Raw genomic sequence first — 21,305 nt, 5'->3', positions numbered from 1 at the left:
TTAGTGTGTGCATATGTTCGTATTTATATATAAATCCTTACTCTTGCAAAATAGTTGCCCAGAACAAAACAAACTTTTTTTTAATGCTACTTGCTATTCTTCAGTATGGCAACATCTGGCTTAACACTGCCAAAGCACCTTACACATAAATACAAATAACATGGAAATGAACATTCATTACCAATAGGATAAACCAGTATGAAGCTGCAGTTTGTCAGTTACTTTACAGCAAGAACACATGTATATAAATATTGAAAAACAAGCTATGTGTATTTTGCTGCATCTACTGCAGTAATTGCTAAAAGGACACTGGAAGGGTGCAGTAGTTAATGAGATGATGCCAGCACAGAAGGAACACAAGGAAGGTGCAGAAGCCAAGATATACACCTACCAGTCATGTACGAAACAGCAACTTTGGCCAGGGGAGGATGGCCATCTGGCATCACAGCAGAATGTTCACGAGGGAACGGTTCTTAAATACAGCCTCACTACTCTTGCTCATTCTCCCATCCAGTGAAATGGGCCAAAAGCAAAATTATCAGTAACACAGATAATTTCCTTTAAGATTTCATCAAATAATTATATTTGTCTGATGTGGGCAATGCCTTCAGAAAGCAAATTTCAGTGAACACACAGTCTCCTCTACTCATTGTTTAGAAATCGTGTCCTTTGTACAGCACTGAGTAATTTTTTCCCTAGTTCTGCTCTAAGAACCTTCAAATGTCATGGGACAGTTTTCCATTCTTATGCCATCATCACAAAAGGAGGTTCTTTTCCCTCAGTTCATGAACACACTACATTTATAACCTAGGTCTTCCTACTATAGTGACTCGTATTTTGTTTTCCTATAGTTAGTTCATAGCATTTGCTGGTAAGTTATTATCCACCATATATTCTATAAGTGTTGGTGCTTAAGATACACTTCAAATTGTACACTGCGTGTGGAAACACCAGCCAGAACATCCTCTGAAAGGTCAATAAAGAATTGGAAGAGGATTTGTAGTCCTAAAGCTAAGATTATGCTTCTGGCTTACAGCTAACTGGCAACAGAAAAAGGAAAATAAATGCAGATACAACACAGAATACTCACTTTGCTTCTCGGCCAGCTAAGATCATTTGAAAGACACCCACACAAGCACCTCTTTTGCCTTCCCAATGTTCAGGATTACTGTCCAGTCTCTCCAGAACATCAAATGCTTTGGCTGAATAGTAAAACTGATGCATCTGCACAAAAAGTGAAACATTATTCCTGCCTTCATAACCATCTTTCAGCAGGGAATTAAACATTCTGAGCTCAGTTTTCTGAAATCGGCAGTAAGTCATAGAAGCAACGTGCATTTTCCTGTTGTTCTGCAGGCAGCAAGTGACACAGAACAGGCACATTTCAGTTCTACGCAGGGAAACAGGTGGTATAACATCACTGATCTAAGTCTTTGAACATGTTATAGACAAACTTCACTATGAACTTTATTAGTTGGCAATAGTTAGGACTGTTGTTTTGATCATATACAGATGACACTAGTTTACAAAACTTCTTTGTTATGAGGTGCCTTATCTAGTGTTGTACCAACTCTAGCAAAGTCCTTGATAGAATATCAACTTCGAACTAGTCAAAACATTTGAAAATGGAATCCCTTTTCCTCATCTAGAGGTGGTCACAGAGACATATTTTGATGTCTTTTGGCTTTATTATAACTTTGAGCTAAATTTTTTTTATTCACTGTTACAGTACAGTACAAAATAAGATCCAGTGACTCTATCATCCAAAGTTTTCCCGAGCATAGGAAAATCCACTATGCATCCTATCTTTTCTGTCTTAGGTCCTCTACTTGTAAATGGGAACAAGAAGCAAGGTGGTTGGCAACAGTCAGTGCAAAATGAGTGACCACAGTAACTGTGGCTTTTGAAGTCAGCGTAACTCATGTGGACCTTATCTATGACTGTGAGCGTTCTTCGCTTGGGCAAGCCTGACTAGCAACGTTGTTTGTGGTTACATCTTCCCCTGAGAGAGCACAGAAAGAAGACTGGGCACAGCCTCTCATCCTTTGGTGGCTGGAAGCCTGTACCTGCTGAGGAAAAAGTACAGGCTGTGGGAGTGTTGTTTGGAAATGTCAGAGAAACACAGGTACTACAGAATGAGTAGGAATTCCCTTTCTTCACGTACATTGTGATTTTAACCACAGGTCAATGGCAAGCAATTAAATGGATGGGAATAAAGACAGTGAGTATAAACAGTATCAGATGTATCAGCTCAAAAGGAAAAATTGAATACTGGCCTCTGATCTAGTTCTGTTAAGCAAATACCTGTTTAATGTCCTCCTATCTGATGTAACAGCAGCAAATGCTTCACCCCAAGTGAATGCTGTTCCCTGTATGGGTAAGATGGGCCATTCCATGAAAAGCAGCAATAAATTAGCCAGAAGTCCCGCATCCCAGCTCCCTCACTGAACAACTTTTAGCAGCATAGCATTGGGACATCCAGCTACACCTGTTCTGAGGACACTGTTGATCTCACTCCCCCCATGTTGGCAGCATTCCGCTGCCTGAAGCTCAGCTGCCTTAATTTACAGCTATGGTGCTGCCTCTGGACCACCAATATCATACAATGTTTCAGAAACAACTTGAAAATGCTACATAAACTCAAATACAGGCCTTGCCCAGGTACAAATAGCTGGGAGGTAGAAAGACAAGTTGTAACACTATAGTAATCATTTTTGACACAAAATTCCTTAGTCTTTGGAGCTGTCATTTATGGCCATGTGTGGACACATAATTAGGCTGAAAAATTTAGTCCTGTAAGTGCAGTTTTTAAGAGCTCTAAATAAATCCAAAGTGTGAAGCTGCTTCTCCTCTAGAGTACGATAAAGTTTCAAGAAGAACTTAAGTAAAGCAATCAACTGATTTAAGCGAGACTTAAAATGGTCTAGAGAGATTTTACATAAGGTCTGATTGTCAACTTGCTTTCACGAATTACAGCTACGGGAAACACCAGGGGCACAGCCACTTGCTTGAGCAACAAGACTTTTAAGGTGAGATGGTGGATTGACTACCTGAAAGACGTACGAGAGACAGTTAGCTCAGTTGTAGAAGAATGCCTTTGAGATCACAAGGTAGATTTTCTGGCTTTCAGTTATGTGTTTGTTAGGATTTTGAGCACGTTACTTTGTCAGATGGAGGAAAATAGCAAAAAGGAATGTTACAGACAGTGTGTGGATATTGCTGCTCTTTGGACCAAACTGAGAATCACTGGGAGGGTTTCCAGCAGGACTCAGTCTACTGTCTTCCTTTTGAGATGGCAAATTTGGTCACTGTATCACTGTGCTAATAGCTGCAGGCTCTTGTGCGTTCACTTGCATTAGGCTCCACTGAACCAACTGCGTGAGCTTTACACCTTTCACCTGTGTTCTGCTCTTCTTCTCCCATCTGCCTTCTTAAAACAGTAAACTATTAGATTTCCGCAATCACAAAATTACAATTTGTCTTTATATTCTATATTTAATTTAAACTAAATCTAAAATGGTTGCTCCCCAAACAACTTTGGTCCACCTTCTGGCTCTGGCCAACATATTCTGAAAAGTGGACGGCCTGTGTCTCACCATGAGACTTTTCAAAAGAACATCCTTTTCTCCTGTCACTGGGCTGCTACTCCCCCAGGTCCCGATGCAGTGCAATCACCCTTGTAGATGGCAGAGAAGATGCTGGATACAGCATCCCATTAGTGTCTAATGAAATCTTGCATAGGACCAATTTTTCTTTCTCCTATAGTGCCATTTACAATCCTCTTAAACAGGTTTTCATCATATGCCTCTACATCCATCCTGCAGATGAAGCTCTTGTGTTTTCTCTCTATGCTTTGCAGAACAGCAAAAAAACTTGAATCAGAGCTACGTCTCACTGTGTACAGACACCTTCTGAAGATTCAGATGTTAGGAATTTAGGCAGAGCTGTTATCAGCTTCCCAAGATCTCTTCACTATTAATATAGCTTTATATAAACTAGAATTTGGAGGTGTGCCAGCAGCGTATTAGCACGGAGCACCAGAACTACTAAACATGATCTAAAAGCTTAGTACAAATAAGGTAGCATATATTTTAACTTGTTCTAAAATGCCCAGAGCATCCCTACTAAAGTGGACATTGTTTTGCCTAGCTTGACTTTTAAAAACTTCAGCGAGCTTAGCCTAGCCTCATCTCTTTAAAAGTCTCCTCTAGGAAAGATTCAAAAGAACTACTACGTATTAGCACAGGTCCTGCAGTAAGCAGTTAAGGTCAACATTTTTTCTGAGTAGTTTTATTCCTAATGACCACACGCACAGTGTCTCTTTGCCCCACTTGGGCAAATAGAATAGTAGTTGTGGGAATTCTCTTTCCATTTCCTTATGATGAACAAAGGAGTATCTCCCATTGCCATTACAAGCTCTAAGGAAAACATAACACTGTCCCGGAAAAAAATGTAGCATGAGGCTCTTGCTGAATCTTTGCTAGATTTTTCTTCTTAAAAGTCTCTTGTCATTTCTACCAACAATGAATCCCCAGTAGGAGCAGAAACTGTTATCGTTATTGATAACTCAAGCATGCAGTAATTTACCAACATTTTAATCAGTGGGTTGTCTACCAAGAAGGCCTGTAGGTCAAAATACTGACTAATCCTGGCCAACTCATCTACGTCATTGAACATCCCAACGTTATAAAAGAAAGTTCAGTTGTGACGGCAACGATGGAAAGTATCAAAAAAAAAGGCTGCTGGTACAATCACTGAATTAACATGCCATACACCAAGTTCTAAAGAGAAGACTCACTTTGTAGCAATCATTTGCAATGAGCTGCAAAAGGTTAAAGGACTCCCCTGAGGTCTCCATCTTCAGGTAGAGCTTCCAGGCCAACTGTGGTTTCTTATTCATAATATCTGCAACAACAACAACAAGCTGGGATGGTACAAAGAATATGCTATGCACAATACTCAGTGGCAGGTGGATAAATGTTCCTAAATCTCTTTACTTGAGGTAAATGCATGCCTCAGCCTGTGAGCATGCGGCTGGGAAGGGCAACTTGTCCTTATCTTCTGCCTTACTAGGGATAACAGCAATTCATCAGAGAATACCAATGTCAAGAGGAATGATTATGGCATTTACATCTGCCATGTAGATGCCACTGCACATCCATTTACATTTCACAGATACAGCAATAAGCACAAGTCTCATGATTTCAGATGTAATTAAGAATTAGAATGGAAAGCATTAGAGAAGTTATTTTATGCAGGACAATGAACTGTGGCAATCCATTTAGACAGTGAGATTTAGGATTATGGGTTCTTACACACAGGAAAAAATAAATTGGCACTGAACTGAGGTCTCTAATACTTGGAGGCCACCTCAATCTAAACATTCAATTCCCATGAATTGTAGCAAACCAAAGCGGGTGTGAAGCACCTCCAAGCATAACAAAACTTGGCATTATGCATCTACTAGAAAAAAAATATTTTTGAATTCCTGAGGTTTGGTGCTGGTTTTAAATTTGCCTATGGGACTAGAATTTTTCATTGGTCTTTAACTTTAAACATGACTTCTATACACAATTGGAAATAAAAGAATCAGAATCTTCCATCTCAGCTAGTGGAAATTCTACCAGGGTGTTTGAACACAAAGAATTCTAAAATTTGATTTTCTGGACATAGGAACCCATTCTGTTGAACCTGAGGTGGATATTGGTCATTCCTGACTCATTTGAGTACTGGGGAAAAAAATGAAATTAAGTATTCCTTTCTTTTCCAAGTTGTACCAGCTACTCACAGAGCACAAGAGTGGTCCATGTGGTCCAGAGTACTCTCTGAGTAGCTGGCTGATCATACATGGACCACTCTTGTGCTTTTCAAAAGAGGGACCGTTTAGCTTATTTTATCTGTGCGCACTGTGCCAACAAATATGCTGCAGGTAGAATGGGTGGCAATATCAACAATAAACATGTAACATCAAATTATAGGATTTATAGACACTTCTCATTTAGGAGGCAACAAGACATTCAACCAGATTTTTCCTTCATCCTCTCCAGATACCACACACAGTGGCAAACAACCAGGCCTTAATTTCCAAATATCAACCCACCTATTTAGGGAAATGTGCTAATGTGCTAATTCGATGTTTTCTTTACCTTCTCTTCAAGAAGAATTTGGTATAAATAGTATGACAATATTAAACAAAGAAATACTATCTAGCATCCAAAAAGATGCATCTCTGGTACCTTCTGTCCTCTGGAAATATTTCAGCATTGAATTGTTTACAATTCAATACCTAATCATACTCTGACATGAATGTATTATAATGCTTTGTAATTTCTACAGCAGCTTTTATCCAGAAGGATCTAATAGTAATTTACATACTTGACACAAAAAGATAACTATATTAATCACTGAACATTTATTTCTGCAAAGAATTCTACCAGCTGTTTGGGAATGAAAAAAACCCAAATTTTAAGACAGATACAAAAGAACACAGCAGCTCTACTGAAACTCCTGCAGAAATTCAGAATGGCAAAAGGTGCACTCAAGAATAAATAGCAACTCCTACGAAAGAGCCAGAAAATTTTTGATTGATAACACGGTGTTGATTCTATCTCTTATATAATAAGTAGGACCTTTAAAGAGCTCTACATTCCCAGATGTATGCCAAAGAACTACTATAGCACAGAATCAAAGGGATGAACGCTGTCTACTGAACAAATATGATTTCCCTATGCAATGGAAATTTTCCCATGAAAAAAACTCACATAAAACATTCATATATAAAATACTCAAACACAACCGGGCACTGCAGCTTAATGAAAAAGGAAATAAACTGGCACATCCTAAAAACAGAGTCACAGATAAGCATCCGTAGGTGTGATATGCCTATCTGTAAAGCTCACGTTGGCAAAGTTGACCACATCTGCGATGTGGTATAGCGTACCAAAACATAAATATTTACATTCCAGTACAACTACTGAAAATTGTTTGATAAGAGAATATTTTTATATTGAGGGATTGCAAAGAAAACAAATTAGCCTGGGGAGTCTCAGACTTGAGTGGTCTGAAAAGCTCACCTGTATACTATTTTGCATGTGGTGCTACATCTGTATCTATACTGAGGTGTAGTCTGCAATGTTTTAAAAACTGACTAGAAAATACGAAATAAAATTTGCTGTAAAATATTAAACACAGCAAAAATTTTCTGGTTTCAAAAGAAGAATGGGAAAGTTTACGAAAGAAAAAAGCACGCTGGGAGTTATAAAGGACATCCCTCAGGCACAGGAGTTTGGACAACACATGCTTGCCTGATTCTTCTCTTCCCTAGACATCTGACATTGGCTGCTCTTGGAGTTAGACAGACCCTTGGGCCTGACCCAGTATGGATGATTTTATGTTTTTCTGAACATTTTAGAGTTGTAACTCAGTCTTTTAAGACACAAAATCTTCACTCAAGCAATTGAGTAGACTATTAAAAAGAAAAAGCTTCATTGGTTAGGACAAAGCTGCATTGACAGAACCATAACAGCACTGCAAGGAAGTAGTAATTGTTTGCTAAAGCCATATGTATGAAAGGTGCAATAATGACCCACACCATAACTAGTGCAATCAGCTTTTCACTTTCACAGTCCTGAATCCACTTACAACATTACATTCAATTAAGAAAGTGGATTGCCAAGACTGATGCAATAGAGGAGGATCTGTATTCTGCAATGTTGAGGGTAAAGTGACTCACAGCAGCGAGCTAGCCAGCTAAGGTAAACAAAATCGTTCTTTATCTTCTCACTCTGGATCAAAAGGAACACCTGCAGGAACAAGGCAAACAGAAGATTACACATGCATGTACTTTCAAACAAAATGAAGGCAGACCTGCCTTGCTTCAACATGCAGCTGAGGCTTAAACCACACCGAACAACTGCTGCATGAGAAGAGGGAGGGTACGTGCGTGCAGTGCAGGGGCACCTCTCTGGGTCCCTGGGTGGGTGGGGGGTTCAAACAGGGCCCTATGCTTATCGAGGGCCTCTGCGGCTGCCAAACGTTTGTGGAGCCATGCGGAGGGTGCGGCCTGCTCTGAACCAGCGCCAGTGGGCGGCCATGCAAGGCAAACAGCACAAAGGAGCCCTGGGCCTGTGGGAAAAGCTGTTTGGAATGTGTTTGTTTAGAGAGCAACGCAAGCAATTACATTAGCGTCTTCTTGAAATACCAGAAGTTGCACGTCTATAGGAGCCTTTCCTCCCCATACATGTCAGAGATCATTCCAGGTCAGCAATAAACCACTTCAAACCATCTTGGTTTCAGTACAGTTCCAAGGCAAAACATTGATCTTTTGCAACTTACTGTACAAATCCAGGTTTATTACATTCTATATAGAAAGGGATGTATGGGGGGAAGTTACACATTTTAATACATACTCTGGCTTTATTTACAGAAAAAAAAAAGCTATTTATGCCTCTCTGCAGGTATAATTTTAAGTATACTAGGATGCTACTGGCAAACCTCAAAATACCTTTCTAGGAGCAGATCTACGTACTGGAACAGTGAGTTCCACAAATTACTGAGATTTTAATTGGCTAAACATTGCTCACCCCCTAATTTCAGGGGTGGGGAAAAAAAAAGCGCAGCATTATTAGTAGCACTTTATCATAGGTTTTATTTCATTATGTCCAGGGAGGTAAGCTTTTTAATAAGTTAATAAGTGCTATATGTAGAAATATTACAAGTTTATGAGACACTGGGGAAGGGTGATCTTTATATGAAAGTGTCATCACAGGCAAAGATCAGACATTAGGACAGGCTAATCAATTTAATTACATAATCCTGTTATTTGAACGCACCAGCTACATAACACAAGTTTAGACCGAATCATTTGTAAGAACATAAGAGGAAAAATGTGGATTAACAGCAGTTTCCACCTTTGTGTTTCTTTGTTGCCTGGCTGCAGCTAGAACTTGCTTATAGCATTATCATTTTTATCAGCGTAGCCTGCTATCATAGTTTTGAGTTACTCACCTGCATTTTCAATAGGCTAACTAAATTAGAGTGGATGAATTGAAATACATATCCACTTTGCCTGACAGCCTTGGATATTTTTCTTAAATAGAGATGAAATTTCAGGTCACATGAATTAAGGGGGTGGATGCTGGGGGATGGAGTTGGGAGGAAGGGAAAAAAAAGGGGAGGTGGGCTCTGTTGTCAAGAAACCTGAAGAGCTAAAAAGTTAGAGGGACAGGAAAAAAAACCAACAAACACAAACAAACAAACAAAACCAAAATTAAAGAAGCAAAACAAAACACCAGACCAAACAAACCTATATAATTCACTTTAGACTATGAGGGTGGTTTTTTTTGTTTTGTTTCTTTTTCCTGGCTTGTCTTCTTTCTGATCTTGTGGAAAATGTTGCTTCCGTCTTTATAATAGCTATTTGCTTTTGCATATTTTAGTTGTAATTAAGTTTCTACTGCACATAGAGACAAAAAATGCTGTGTGTAGAAGTTAATCTCTTCCAGCTGCATGTGGATGCTGCTGAACAAGATAGCGAGCACTTCCTCTTTTCCTCCCACATCTCCCAGAGGAAGAATTTTTTTTTGAATCACAAATTTCTAGAGACACCTAAAAGCTCTTAACTATTCATTGTCTTTTACTCAGCATGCCCTAGTCAGTCCCAATAATAAAACTGCCTGGGATCCCAGACAAAGCCTAGGAAATCTGATTAAGAGGGCATTCTTTGATCAATTAGAGATAGCTGCAAGCACTCTTGTGATGCAGCACAAGCAGCATGACTCCCCATATACCTCACTTTACAAGATTAGCAAGATAATCTTTTCTGAATAATGTTCACTGAGAGTTTCAGTTCCTCTAAGAAGGGGAAGATGATGTTCCACCCCACTTGCTTATTTTCAACCAACACGAAGATCTGGAGGGAGAAAAAAGGAAGGAAAGAGGGGAGTATGTGGGAAATGTTTCCATTGTTGTTTTGTAAAGAGAGGAAATACATACCTCTTCAGCCTCACTAAAATTGCCCATGGCAGCTTTGGCTTGGGCATAGTTGAAGTTAAAAGTGTCATCATTGTAGAAGTAACTCTGGAAAATAAGCCACATAGACAAAACACAAATAAATAAAACAAAAAAAAATCCCTCCTCCCATGATATAATAACATTAAAAATATCCCCTCCTTAAATCTGAGTCAGACTATATCAAGACAATGTGAAGGAAAAAGAAAAACCCACATTATGAACATATGACATTTATAAACAGTGGGTAGAAAATTATGGACTGGCTTTCCATCCTACATTCGTGACTACAAACACGGCTGGAACATTCCACAGTATTAACCATGAGAGATCTGGAGCATTCTCCAAGCTTTAAATTGCAGTGGCAGCTTTTGTGGGTATAATTTTCACTCGGGGCATGCGGAGACATGCTGCGCTGCCGTGGTGTCTTTCACCTCCCAAGCACTTACTTCACCACTAGGGAGGTAAATAGGCAGTTGACTCCCTAATGGCTTAAAGAGATGAACAGTTTGTTTTTCCAAGGCTTCTCAAGGATCAAAAAGAGATCCTGTGGATCTGGTTATGCGATAGATGCTAGTCTGAGACACTGGATCACATGATGCAGGTGCAGCCACAGCCTCCCGCTGTGGCCAGGCAGCACACCATTGAAAGGACCTCCTTAGGCTCAAGCCTTGCTTACAGGCACCCTTCTCTCTATCTGAAGTGCAACACTAAGTTTTTCTCTCTCATAATACTAGACTGGACACACCTGGTTAATGGCAGGAAATACAACTCTAGGTACAGGTTAGTCTGATATTTGGGTTTGACCCCAATAGCTTAGATTTGATCATGGACAGATGCCCAGATTGAAGTGTAACTCAGGTGACCAAAAGTCAGCTGTGTTCCTCACCATCCCCCACTGCTGCACTAGTAGATCTAGTAGAGGTGAGGTGGAACACAACACCACAGCTACAAGTGTGGACGGGATTGAGGATCCCTGCCAAAGAGAGGTGCAGTGCTTATGAAAGACCGTGAGGAAATTCAGGGTGGTTTATCCACGATAATTACTGTAAGAAAAGCCTTCCTGGGTGCATGACAGCAGGGTGTGTGGAAGAGGAAAGGTTTTTCCTTATATAACATCTATAAAAGGAACAGAACTTGCGTAGGAAGATCGAACTTTTGTTTTGTTCCCTCATTAAAAAGTGAAGAGGAGGTAAAAAGCACAGCTGGGATTATATAAAAGATATGGGAAGCAAGGGGCAAAACCCTTGCCCAGTGCTCTCTGTCTTCTTTCATGTTGTAGAAACACTTGAGGAACCTCTTCCTGTCCCTGTCACAGGCAGTCAACAACAGGTACTGACCCAGTCCACCCACACACATCAAGCTACTGCCTTGACAGGAGAGGTGAGGGGTTGCCTCCATTTGCCCATGTCTAGGTTTCATCCCAATAGTCTATGTTAGGGCCCAAAAACTGGCAAATATAGCAAGTTGTGTGAAAATATGAGGATGAACTAATCAACTGAATCTTAAGCTCAGTTTGTGAAAACATTTCCGTACCCTTAGGCTGAACTAACTGGTTTCACTATATGAGAATTACAACACTTTACTGTATTCTTCCTCGACGAGAGTTTCATGTGAATCAGCACAAGCCCCGGGTTAAGCAAAGCTGGTGAGCAAGATGCTAGTTTTACTGCATGAGCAGTTTTTTCTGTTCAAATAGCCATATTTTTGAATTAAAATGGAAAAGAAACTCTGTTACCAACCAAACTCAAGAACTCTGTCATTCTGTTCTGGCTGTATTAGTGCTAGAGACCAGAGCTGCTGCAAAAACCAAACCAGTAGAAACGAACTAGTGCTGCTGATAGCGCAACACATTCACAGCAGCTGGATGTTATTTATTTATTTATTTTAAACCACATTATAGGTACTGGACTTCACTCTTTTGTGGCCTTTTTAGTGGTCTTCAAGCTTTTCATAAAACTAACTGTGCTCTGAGTGATGCTCATCTCAATGAGATGCTCACACACCCAGTTGAACTATGAAGCATTTGTTGTGGCCAGAACTCAGCTTGTCTTCTCAGTTGATCCTCAGTGCTATAATGTCACCCTCAGGGCAGCTGGCAGTACATTTATAATAAGGTGTCCCTTGAGACAGTCTCACGCCCGAAGCGGCTTTAATCAATCATGAATGAAGGTGATGTTTCCTGAGAGAATATAGTGCAAACAGTCTTCACAGAATACACAGTTAAAGAGCTACAGAGATTCTACTGAAGTTTATTCTGTGAATGAAACACAAAGGTGACTGTAAAGTCACCTAAACATTGCCTGTAACATGGTGCAGGAAGAATTATTTGCATCCCTGTGCCCTGGAGAGAAGGGGAATGACCTAAGTAAATCTGAGCAGTGGCTAGTCTCAGCTAAAAAGTGTTGAGAATTATCAACTACTTCAAAAGGACCATGCAAGGAAAGTGGTAATCGGCAGAAGAGTTTTGTCCTTAGTGCTTGCTATTTATCAACCGCATTACGTCTCAAATTACCAGTATTCGTGATATCCTTCAAGAATTTAACAAATACATACTTTACTTAAGCTTGATCATTTTGCAGATCGCTAGATACAATTTATAAAATCCTGCGAACTTGCAACCTTAACCCTACCTGGAACTACTACAAGGAGTTCAATAAACCAGCTGCATTTTGAGGGACAGAAAATGCATTTCTTAGAAAAAACATTGTGAATTTGCTGCAATTCCAGCAAGCTGCAACTTGGTTTTAGCCTCTCCTAATAAAAATTGAGGTTTTAAATCTACCTTGTTTATTCTAATCCTCATTTTGTATCATTTTATTTTCTTAATGTCCCTCTATAGAAAATAATACCTATCTTCTAAATCTCTTAAGACAATATTTCAGTTTCTAATTATCCTCTGAATGACATTTCTTTCCACACTGGCGGGTGTAGTGGCCAGTATTTCAAATAGGAGTGCAACACCGTGCAATGAAAGGCAATCAATCTATAAATGCATTCACATTACAACTGTGAAAACCTATGGAGTATTTAAAAAAAAATATTACTTATTTTTGTCTAAATAGGTGTGTCAAGCCAAACACATTTATCAAAACAGATACGTGGTTTCTGATGCCAAAGGCATGTATATGTGGACAAGTCCAGCTTGCGAGCCGAGATCCACATATATATGTTATAATGTGCAACAGCTCAGTTTTTGAAACAAAACAAAACACCCAAACAAGCAGTCAGATAACCCTTCCCCTCTCCCATGCACACATAATAAAATCATTCCTCCCAAATCTGACAACACTTCTTCTTCCAGTTGATAAATATAGGACTGAAAGCTTGCATACCTGTACCTGTCACTATTTCTGCTTCCCTCCTGACAGTTTTTGAACATTAGATCTATTGCTCACCTATATTTCCCTCTGCATGGGCTCCCACTAACATCTTAGAAAATAACATCGAGTACTCTGTGCTCCTCCTTTTCCCTTCAGGTTTTCTTTCTAACCCTTCCTACAACACTTCCCTTTATAACCTCACTGAAGCAGAATTGTCTCAGCCTCCTCCCTGTGGCACTTCTCTTGCCTCAGGACTCCGACCTATCCTCCCATCACTCTACTGCCCACTTTCACCCTCTTAATTTCTGTTTAGTGTCTTGTTCGTTTCTGGCTCGTTCCTTTACAAAAACTAGCCTTACTTTCAATATTAATGACAAATCCATTTGCCACCTCAGATAATACTCTCTCATTTCTAAACTTTTCCATATGCCTTGGAGGTGGTAATTGCATTTAAGTTTAACTTTTTCATGTTAGAACTAGTTGTTTAAGAACCTTTAAAAGGAAATGGAAAGATCTAGACATTTCTGTGGGGCAACTCATTCCATTCTAAGATAAGTGTAAGAAATACACAGGATGAATTCTCCTCTGGAAATTATTATCTGCGCCCCCGCTGGCTACAAGCTGAGGCCAGGTGATCAGTTATAACTAGAAACCTGACTTTTAGATGGCTCAAGGTAGGCAAAACAAATATCACTGTTAGTTTCTAGCTCTTCTTTTCTTCAGTTACACACACACACACTGTAATTTAGGCGGGGGTGGGGTGTCTCTTCATTCGACTACTGTTGAGCCATTCCACTGGCTACAGCCACTTGGAATTTCTTCAATGACCTCTTTCCAGATAAAGTTTAAAAACACTACACCTTCATAATTTTTCACCCATCAGCTGCTTTTGTCACCATTACAACCACGTTTTTCTTTAGATCTCACCCTCCTTAGAACACTGTAATTATGCCTACCTTCTATATCTCCCTAATAATTTCTTTATAGATTTTTGTTCCTCTTCCTAGTAAATATGGAGTTCTTACAACTCTAGTTTCAAATCAGTGGGACAAGACTGTAATCACTTAACACTGTGATCACACTCCAGCCTCTCTTTTTTTACTCACATCTGACTTATAACTGGATATCAGTAAGCTGTATCAATTTTATCCATTGAATACTGGTGATCCGATATTGGGGCATTATGATAACTGCAAACTCCTCCTCTTACTTTGAAAAATGCAACATTGCCTGGAGAGTACCACTCAGACTACTTCTGCAAAAATAATATTCTTAGCTTACTGCTTTGGTAATGCTGCCCTATCTTAGCCCTGCAGTGACTGTTTTCCCTGTAAAATATAAGCATTGTTAATTTCAGAGTCCTTCATGTCCTATCTTACTTACACAGTCTTGTTCATTAAAATGTTGTCCCTGATTATTAACAAGTGACAATAATCTCCATCCCTCATTTGCTAAGTCCTAAGAAAACACTTGGGTTTTTTCTTCCATGCTGCCTATGCCATAAATACCACTTTTGTTCTATGTCTTCCTGTAACTATCTTCCTCACCTTCTGTGATTCCACCAGGAAGCCTGATAATGGTTAAATTGCAAATGTGATGAGACCATCATGCCCACTATGCTGCATATTGCTATCTCATAAACTGCTTCTTTACATTTTGATCCATTTGCTGTATTGATCACTCACATCCCACTGTTGTTTCCATGTTTTGTTGTTACTGTTGTTTCCGTATCTTTTTCTATTTACATAGTGTCTCACACAGTACAGTGTAATTCCATAAGTAGCAATTCCATGCATTGGTGTACTACCAATGCTAAATAATACTACTAACCTTGACTGAGTTGAGGTACATCAGGACATTACCAAACTGTCTAAGAAGAAAGAAGCAGGAGGACATGCACTGTCTCCCTGGTATGGTATCTAAAATTCAAAAGAGAAATGCAGTTTTTGTAGAGTTTAAAGATCACATGGTAATGGAAATCACTGCCAAGATTGCTGGCAACTACGAAAGCAGCTAACTTCTAAAAATAGTGTGACTTGCCTTTTCAGGCAAAGGACTGTACTAGAGGTTAGAAAACCTATTAGATCATCTTGTCAACTTTCTCTATAGTATACAATAACTATTGCAAGACTGTATTCAACAGCAAATTCTACAGAGATAAATCGCTTAAGTACCAGGCCTTTTCCTTGACACAATTTATGTACCACAATTTTACTGTGAATTATTCTTACTCTTAGGAAACGATACTTCATACAAAACCCGAGTTTGTTATTCTAAACTCATTAGCCTTTTTTCGTTAAAAATAAGAAGGTCTACGTATTTTAATCTTAGTTCAAGTAAAAGAATAAACTTTATCAATACACTGAAAATATTGTTATTAAAAAATACATCCACAGGAAAAATACTCAGTGATAAAATATGAAAATTGATTTCCATGTATTTGGGATGACCACATTGCCCACAACTGGTAAAGCTATCAATAAGTTTGGTGTACCAGTTCAAAGGAGTATCAGCAAACTTTGCTGCCATCTATGTCATCATAAAATTTGCTGCCATCATACTATGCTGTCATCTACTCTGAAACTGCAAGCTGTGTTACTGAAAAACTACTTCAAAGCATTTTTAGAGAGTCTCAAGTAAGCTTACTAGGACTAATTTTTTTTAGACCCAACCAGCAGAGATTGGTCAGAGGTGGACAAACCCAAGTAGCAGCTGGGAAGGCATAAATGGAAGCGATGTCGTATTGCTACTATTTGACTAGGTTAGATGATCACGAGAGAGCACGCTGCTCTGAGCACTTTGGTAAGGTGATAGGACATATGATCCTAAGGCAACCAGCAGCCCTGAAGTAATCTGCTCTTGTAAGTTAGTTACCATCGATCCGTCCACACTAGAAAATTAAAATACCTTTTCTGTATGTAGAAATTTCATGTGTCTGAAGACAAACATTTTGACTCCATACCACAACACAAATACAGCATTCCACTGAAAAATTGTACATTCTCCTTAAATAAGGTACAATAGTAATTATTCCTGGAAAGCACCATATAAGATCTCAAAACGTATTTCAAAGAATAGCAGAATATTATAAGTTTTTATCTTGTAGCACTAGGGGATACAGAGCTTGGATGTCCTGTCATTTCCATATAGAGACAATCCATCCTTATCTATGTCTGAACCGCATCATTCCATTCTCCAGCTCTAAGAAAATTACTTGATTATTTATGAAGTGTTCACTTGAGAGCAGAAACTGGCCTGTATATTTATCTATCATTTTTTCCATGCAGGCATACTTATCATGACATATATGTGCCTTGACAGGACAAAAACAGGAACAGTTTTCCTTTGTGTTCCTTCACTCCTTTTTTTTTGTTGTAATGAGAACACGGATACCTCAAAAGTGCTTCTTTTCTCTCACATTCAATTTTTGAAGTTCCTAAACTCACAGCAATTTATTTTAAACAACTTTTTGTTAAAATGCAAATAAACATGCAAAGAAGACTTAAAACTGAGAATACATTTTCAATAAAAATTAATCACAGTAACTAAATATTAGAACCACACTTCTATTTTCCCACATATGATTGTAGAGTTTCTAAGTTTCAGTATTTTTTCTTATGTCCACAGTATATTATCCGCCATATATGTTTAGTGAAAGATTTAATTAAAAAAACCCCAAACAAGTGACACATCTGTAAATCTCATACCACTCAGCAACGAATACTACTAGTGACAGGAAAACTAGAGTTTTATAGTTCTAATTCATCGCACGGGATCCACGCAGGAAGAGGACCAAGTTACTTAGGGTGACCTAAGAATACATCAAAGAAAAGACTGCACAAAGTCCAGAAGAAATGTTTCATTCCTCCCACTCAACACTAGATATGCCTGACTTGGTCCTAAAAGAAGACCACTGAAAATCAAAGGGGTGCTTTTCTCTATTATGCTTGCAGTATTTTTAGGGCAGTTTGTAAGATCTACGTTAAGCATCAGAAACATCACAATTAGTGGAAATGTTAAACATTTACTTTCACTAATGTTCCTCTTGCCTCATTTTCTCCTTAACTTAGCTCAGAAATCTGATCAGATAAATTTTCCACCCGGTCGTGACCCTGGGAGAAGAGCATGAGAAGTGACTATAAAAACCTACTTATATGCTCCTTTGTAATGCCAGTTCCATTTAATGTAATTGGGATTAAGAATTTCTATTATGCTTTAAAAAAAGCCAGTAAATCAATATGCTGTTATAGGTGTTATTTATTGCTGCTAGAGGGTGAATATTGACTCCTACATTGTAAGTGCTTCCTGCTTATTTATTGTTTTGCGTGTCCCTACTCCTCTTAAAGTACATAACTTCCAACATGAGATGAAACATGAACTTTCACATTATCTCTGTTTGCTCTATGTTCCTTCAATGTCCAAGTCAGAGATCTAATTAAAAACAGCAAAGGACTTGACTGATGACTCCAAATGACTTTACAAATACACGACACTGTATTCTTCCTAAACTGCCTGTTGCTGCTTTTTTCTTAGTGCAATCACAAGATTTCTACAGTTAACAAGAGCAAGGCAGAAAGACAGGACCTGTTGTTTGTTTGTTTGTTTGTTTTTAAATCCATATCTTCATTTTAATACATTAATTTTTGATAATCCACATTTAAATCAGAAGCCTTGTAGGCCTAGTTGCGAGCAAAGACACAGCATAGGTTTTCCTTGCTCTGGCAAGCACAACCTACTTTTGCAACATCAATCTGCAAAGCAGCTAACTAACTTGATAAAGATCTTAAAAAGCCAATCTAGTGGTACTGGCTCCTTGCAAGGATCGGCACAGTGTGAAGTGCTGAAGCATGATTTACATGCTTGAATAGGATGGCTGGCTATTTAGCAAAAGCCCAAGTATCCAAACAGCAAGAATTCTTTTCTCCATTCTAAATCCAGCAAAACAAATGCAGCAGGTCAAAAATGACCACAAATATACAACATAGCAGCTAATATGCTAAGTTACAGAAGAACAGAAAGATGATCATATTAGATGCGAAGTCCATCTGGTTCAGAAGCTCACTGAGTAAGAATATACAGCTACAGAAAGAAGATATTCTGATTTCACATCTAACACATGCTGTGGTGTGTAATGCTGCTTCCTTTGGAGTTTCTCCCACCTTCTAACAATCTCCACTACGGAATTCCTGATTATAATTGAAAAATTGGTGTTAAACAGCCAATGGATTTTTCTTCTACAAATTTATTTATACCTCCTGGTTCTTGCAAGATTCTACGTCAAATAAGTTGTGTTATGTGAAAAAGTAATTTGTGCTGTTTGTTTTAATTGTCTTGCGCGATGATTTATTTAAATGGTCCTTGTATTTTATGGTACAGTAACTATTCTTCTTCTCCTTGTCATTTGTGATATCCTGTATTGTGAACATAATCAAACTCAGTCATCATTTTCCGGGCCACGTTTCCTCCTTTATTTAATCTCTACTTATTCAAGAAGCTGTCCCCTTTCTCTGATCATCTTTACCGTCTTTACTGTACCCTTGTTTGTTCTACCATTTTTTTTTTTTAAATGTAAGAAATAGAACTGCAGACAGTATTCAAGAAATGGGACCACATATACAAGGACACAGTAATGACTTTGTTTTGTTCTCTCTTTCCTCATCAATTCCTAAGATTCTCTTCAACTGCTCTGATAATTTTGCAAATACAGTTTAAGGGGTTTTTTTCCCCCATGTACTACTTCACATTTATCAAAGATAAATTTAATTTGCATATTATTACCCAGCCTCTTATATTCTTCCACAGCTTTCGTCATTGTGGAAGCTTTCATTTTTCCTACTATGGATAATTTTGTACCATTAGCAAACCTAGTCATGTCATGATTTGTCATCTATAGCTCATTAATTATGAATACAAGCCTTTTCTTTAAAGAAACAAAAGGTTCTTTCAAGTGTTGAAATCAGGTGCATTTCATCCTTTTCACTGCTACTTCACTGAAAATTTTCTGTTAGAAATGAGAAAGGTTATTTTGTATCCTCCCCTCTTGAAAGTACTACTGTTGAATTTTCTTGAGGTACTTGCTAACAGATGGATTCTGAATTTGATTATACTCAAATCACTGGAACAGAATTGGATTTTCATAATAAAATTTCACATCAGGTTCTATGTAATCTCTGTAGTGGTCTAGAGTCACCTGTTCAGTTGTGTGTTCTCTAAGAGAATGAAAACAGCATTTAAAAACTTGTTCTCTGTATGATGCAATGTCATTGCATTTACTAGGTCAACATTGGCGGAATAGAAGTCTTCAACTATTATTTAATTATCTATCTATATGAAATCTCTAATCTCTGTAATATGTCACTCACTGTTCCTACCCAGGCTGGCCAGTGAGTAATTTATCCTCAATACAATGAGTCTCCTACCTGAGCATGTAATTTAAAAGAATTTCATGTTACTCACTGATAAAGAAAAGGTATTTAATTTGAGGGAAGGTTTCTATAATGTTTAGAACCATTTCTCCACTGGCATAATCTGTTTATCTACACCCCATTGTAAATTAAATAGGAACAATATCCTACATGTTACCTTCCTCTTAACACATTTTAAGTTATTTTAGGTTTATAGCTTCCTCTTCTAAAACCAGGTGTTACACTTTATTCATCTTCCTGTAAAACATTTAATATTTGTATAAAAACACTTACATATTTGGTGTTCATGTGTTTGCCTTTTTGCTATGTCCTGTCTAAACTGAACTCTGTTTGCTTTTTCTATTTCTTATCTCCTGTTTGTTGACCTCCACCTGTTCTTCATTTGAGGATACAAAAAATCCCTCACACTATTTTGCCTTTAAAGGAGGAGTTACCTTGAATTGTTTGCTCTTCGGTATCTTCTGTTTCTCCCAAAAGTTTTTAAAAAGATGATGAAACAGTTTTTACACAGATGTACTGAGAGTATAAGATGCTTGAGGTACTAATGCTTCCATTTACCTTTAGTTGGAAGCAATCCTTCCCATAGACTCATTTTTTTCAATTAACCAATCTTCCTAATTGGACTACATTTCTGTTATTTTTGGTGTGGTTTTGTGTGTGTGTGTTTTCTTTGGTTTGTTTTTTTTTCCCCGTCAACCATATCTTCAGTCTCAGCCTCTCTTACTTTGCATATGGGTTTAAAAATATTTCACAGTGAAGTTAAGACTTTCAGCCTCCTAACAAATTCAGTTTTGGCCTATATCTTTGCTATACATCTTTTCAGGATATCTTTTCTCAGACTATCTCTGTATTATTTTTATCCACGCGTACTATGGTCACTCATCACTCCTGCCTGACTGTTATGGACATTAAGAGGTCCACCACCCTTGCATCAATTACTTTGTGACTTTATTGGCCTGGGAAACCCAGTTGGCTATGTGGGCACTAACCAAATCCTTCACTACTACAGTTCATACCACTTCGTTCTGTTAGTTGGGATCCTGACTCCAAAGGGACACCCTCAATGCAAGAGAAACGTGCCAGGGAAGGCTCAGCGATGGAACCACTTCCAGCCTTCCAACATGAAGCTCTCTGCTGCATGATCTCAATGGTATGAGTGCTGCAAGGGGAACAGAGTGGCTCAGCAGTATTTCTGCAAGTTTCATCAGTGCTGCTGCTCTGTCCCTTGAGCTCCTCTTTAGTGACCATGGACACAGGAGACAACATTCTGCCTCTGAGTACCATGAGCTGTCACACCATAAACATGCATAAGCTACCTAAAGAAATAGTCCCACCAACAATGCTTACAAAGGAAATTGGGAAGCCCCATTTCAGCTGAATTTCTGTGTTCCAACCACAGGCTTTTTTGATTTGGGATTTCTGGATTTACTTTGGCAAGAGAAAGGGAAGACAAGGTCTTGTTTTGGTCTATTATTGGATAAATAAGAGTAAATATTGAAAATCTATTGATTTTTTTTTTGGTTGGGTTTTAGAATTTTGTTTTTTGATT

At 38.5% G+C, this 21,305-nt stretch overlaps 1 protein-coding gene across 2 annotated transcripts in view; it reads right to left on the bottom strand.

Moving 5' to 3' along the window:
- IFT56 (intraflagellar transport 56) overlaps nucleotides 1-21,305 on the bottom strand; it is a 49,035-nt gene that overhangs the window by 1,499 nt on the left and 26,231 nt on the right. Inside the window, exons 13-17 of one of the 2 annotated variants that reach the window (XM_065045523.1) lie at nucleotides 15,162-15,250; nucleotides 9,994-10,077; nucleotides 7,733-7,802; nucleotides 4,799-4,905; nucleotides 1,091-1,224 (exon numbers count right to left, since the gene is read on the bottom strand). In XM_065045523.1, coding sequence (XP_064901595.1) covers nucleotides 1,091-1,224; nucleotides 4,799-4,905; nucleotides 7,733-7,802; nucleotides 9,994-10,077; nucleotides 15,162-15,250 — 484 coding nt within the window. The remainder of the gene's footprint in view (nucleotides 1-1,090; nucleotides 1,225-4,798; nucleotides 4,906-7,732; nucleotides 7,803-9,993; nucleotides 10,078-15,161; nucleotides 15,251-21,305) is intronic. The other variant, XR_010468861.1, reaches the window with a different exon arrangement.

This window comes from Columba livia, chromosome 1 (assembly GCF_036013475.1).
Source record: "Columba livia isolate bColLiv1 breed racing homer chromosome 1, bColLiv1.pat.W.v2, whole genome shotgun sequence".
NCBI classification, from domain to species: Eukaryota; Metazoa; Chordata; class Aves; order Columbiformes; family Columbidae; genus Columba; species Columba livia.
The sequence above is the reverse complement of the archived record's forward strand: the minus strand, read 5'-3'. Positions and strand labels throughout refer to the sequence as shown.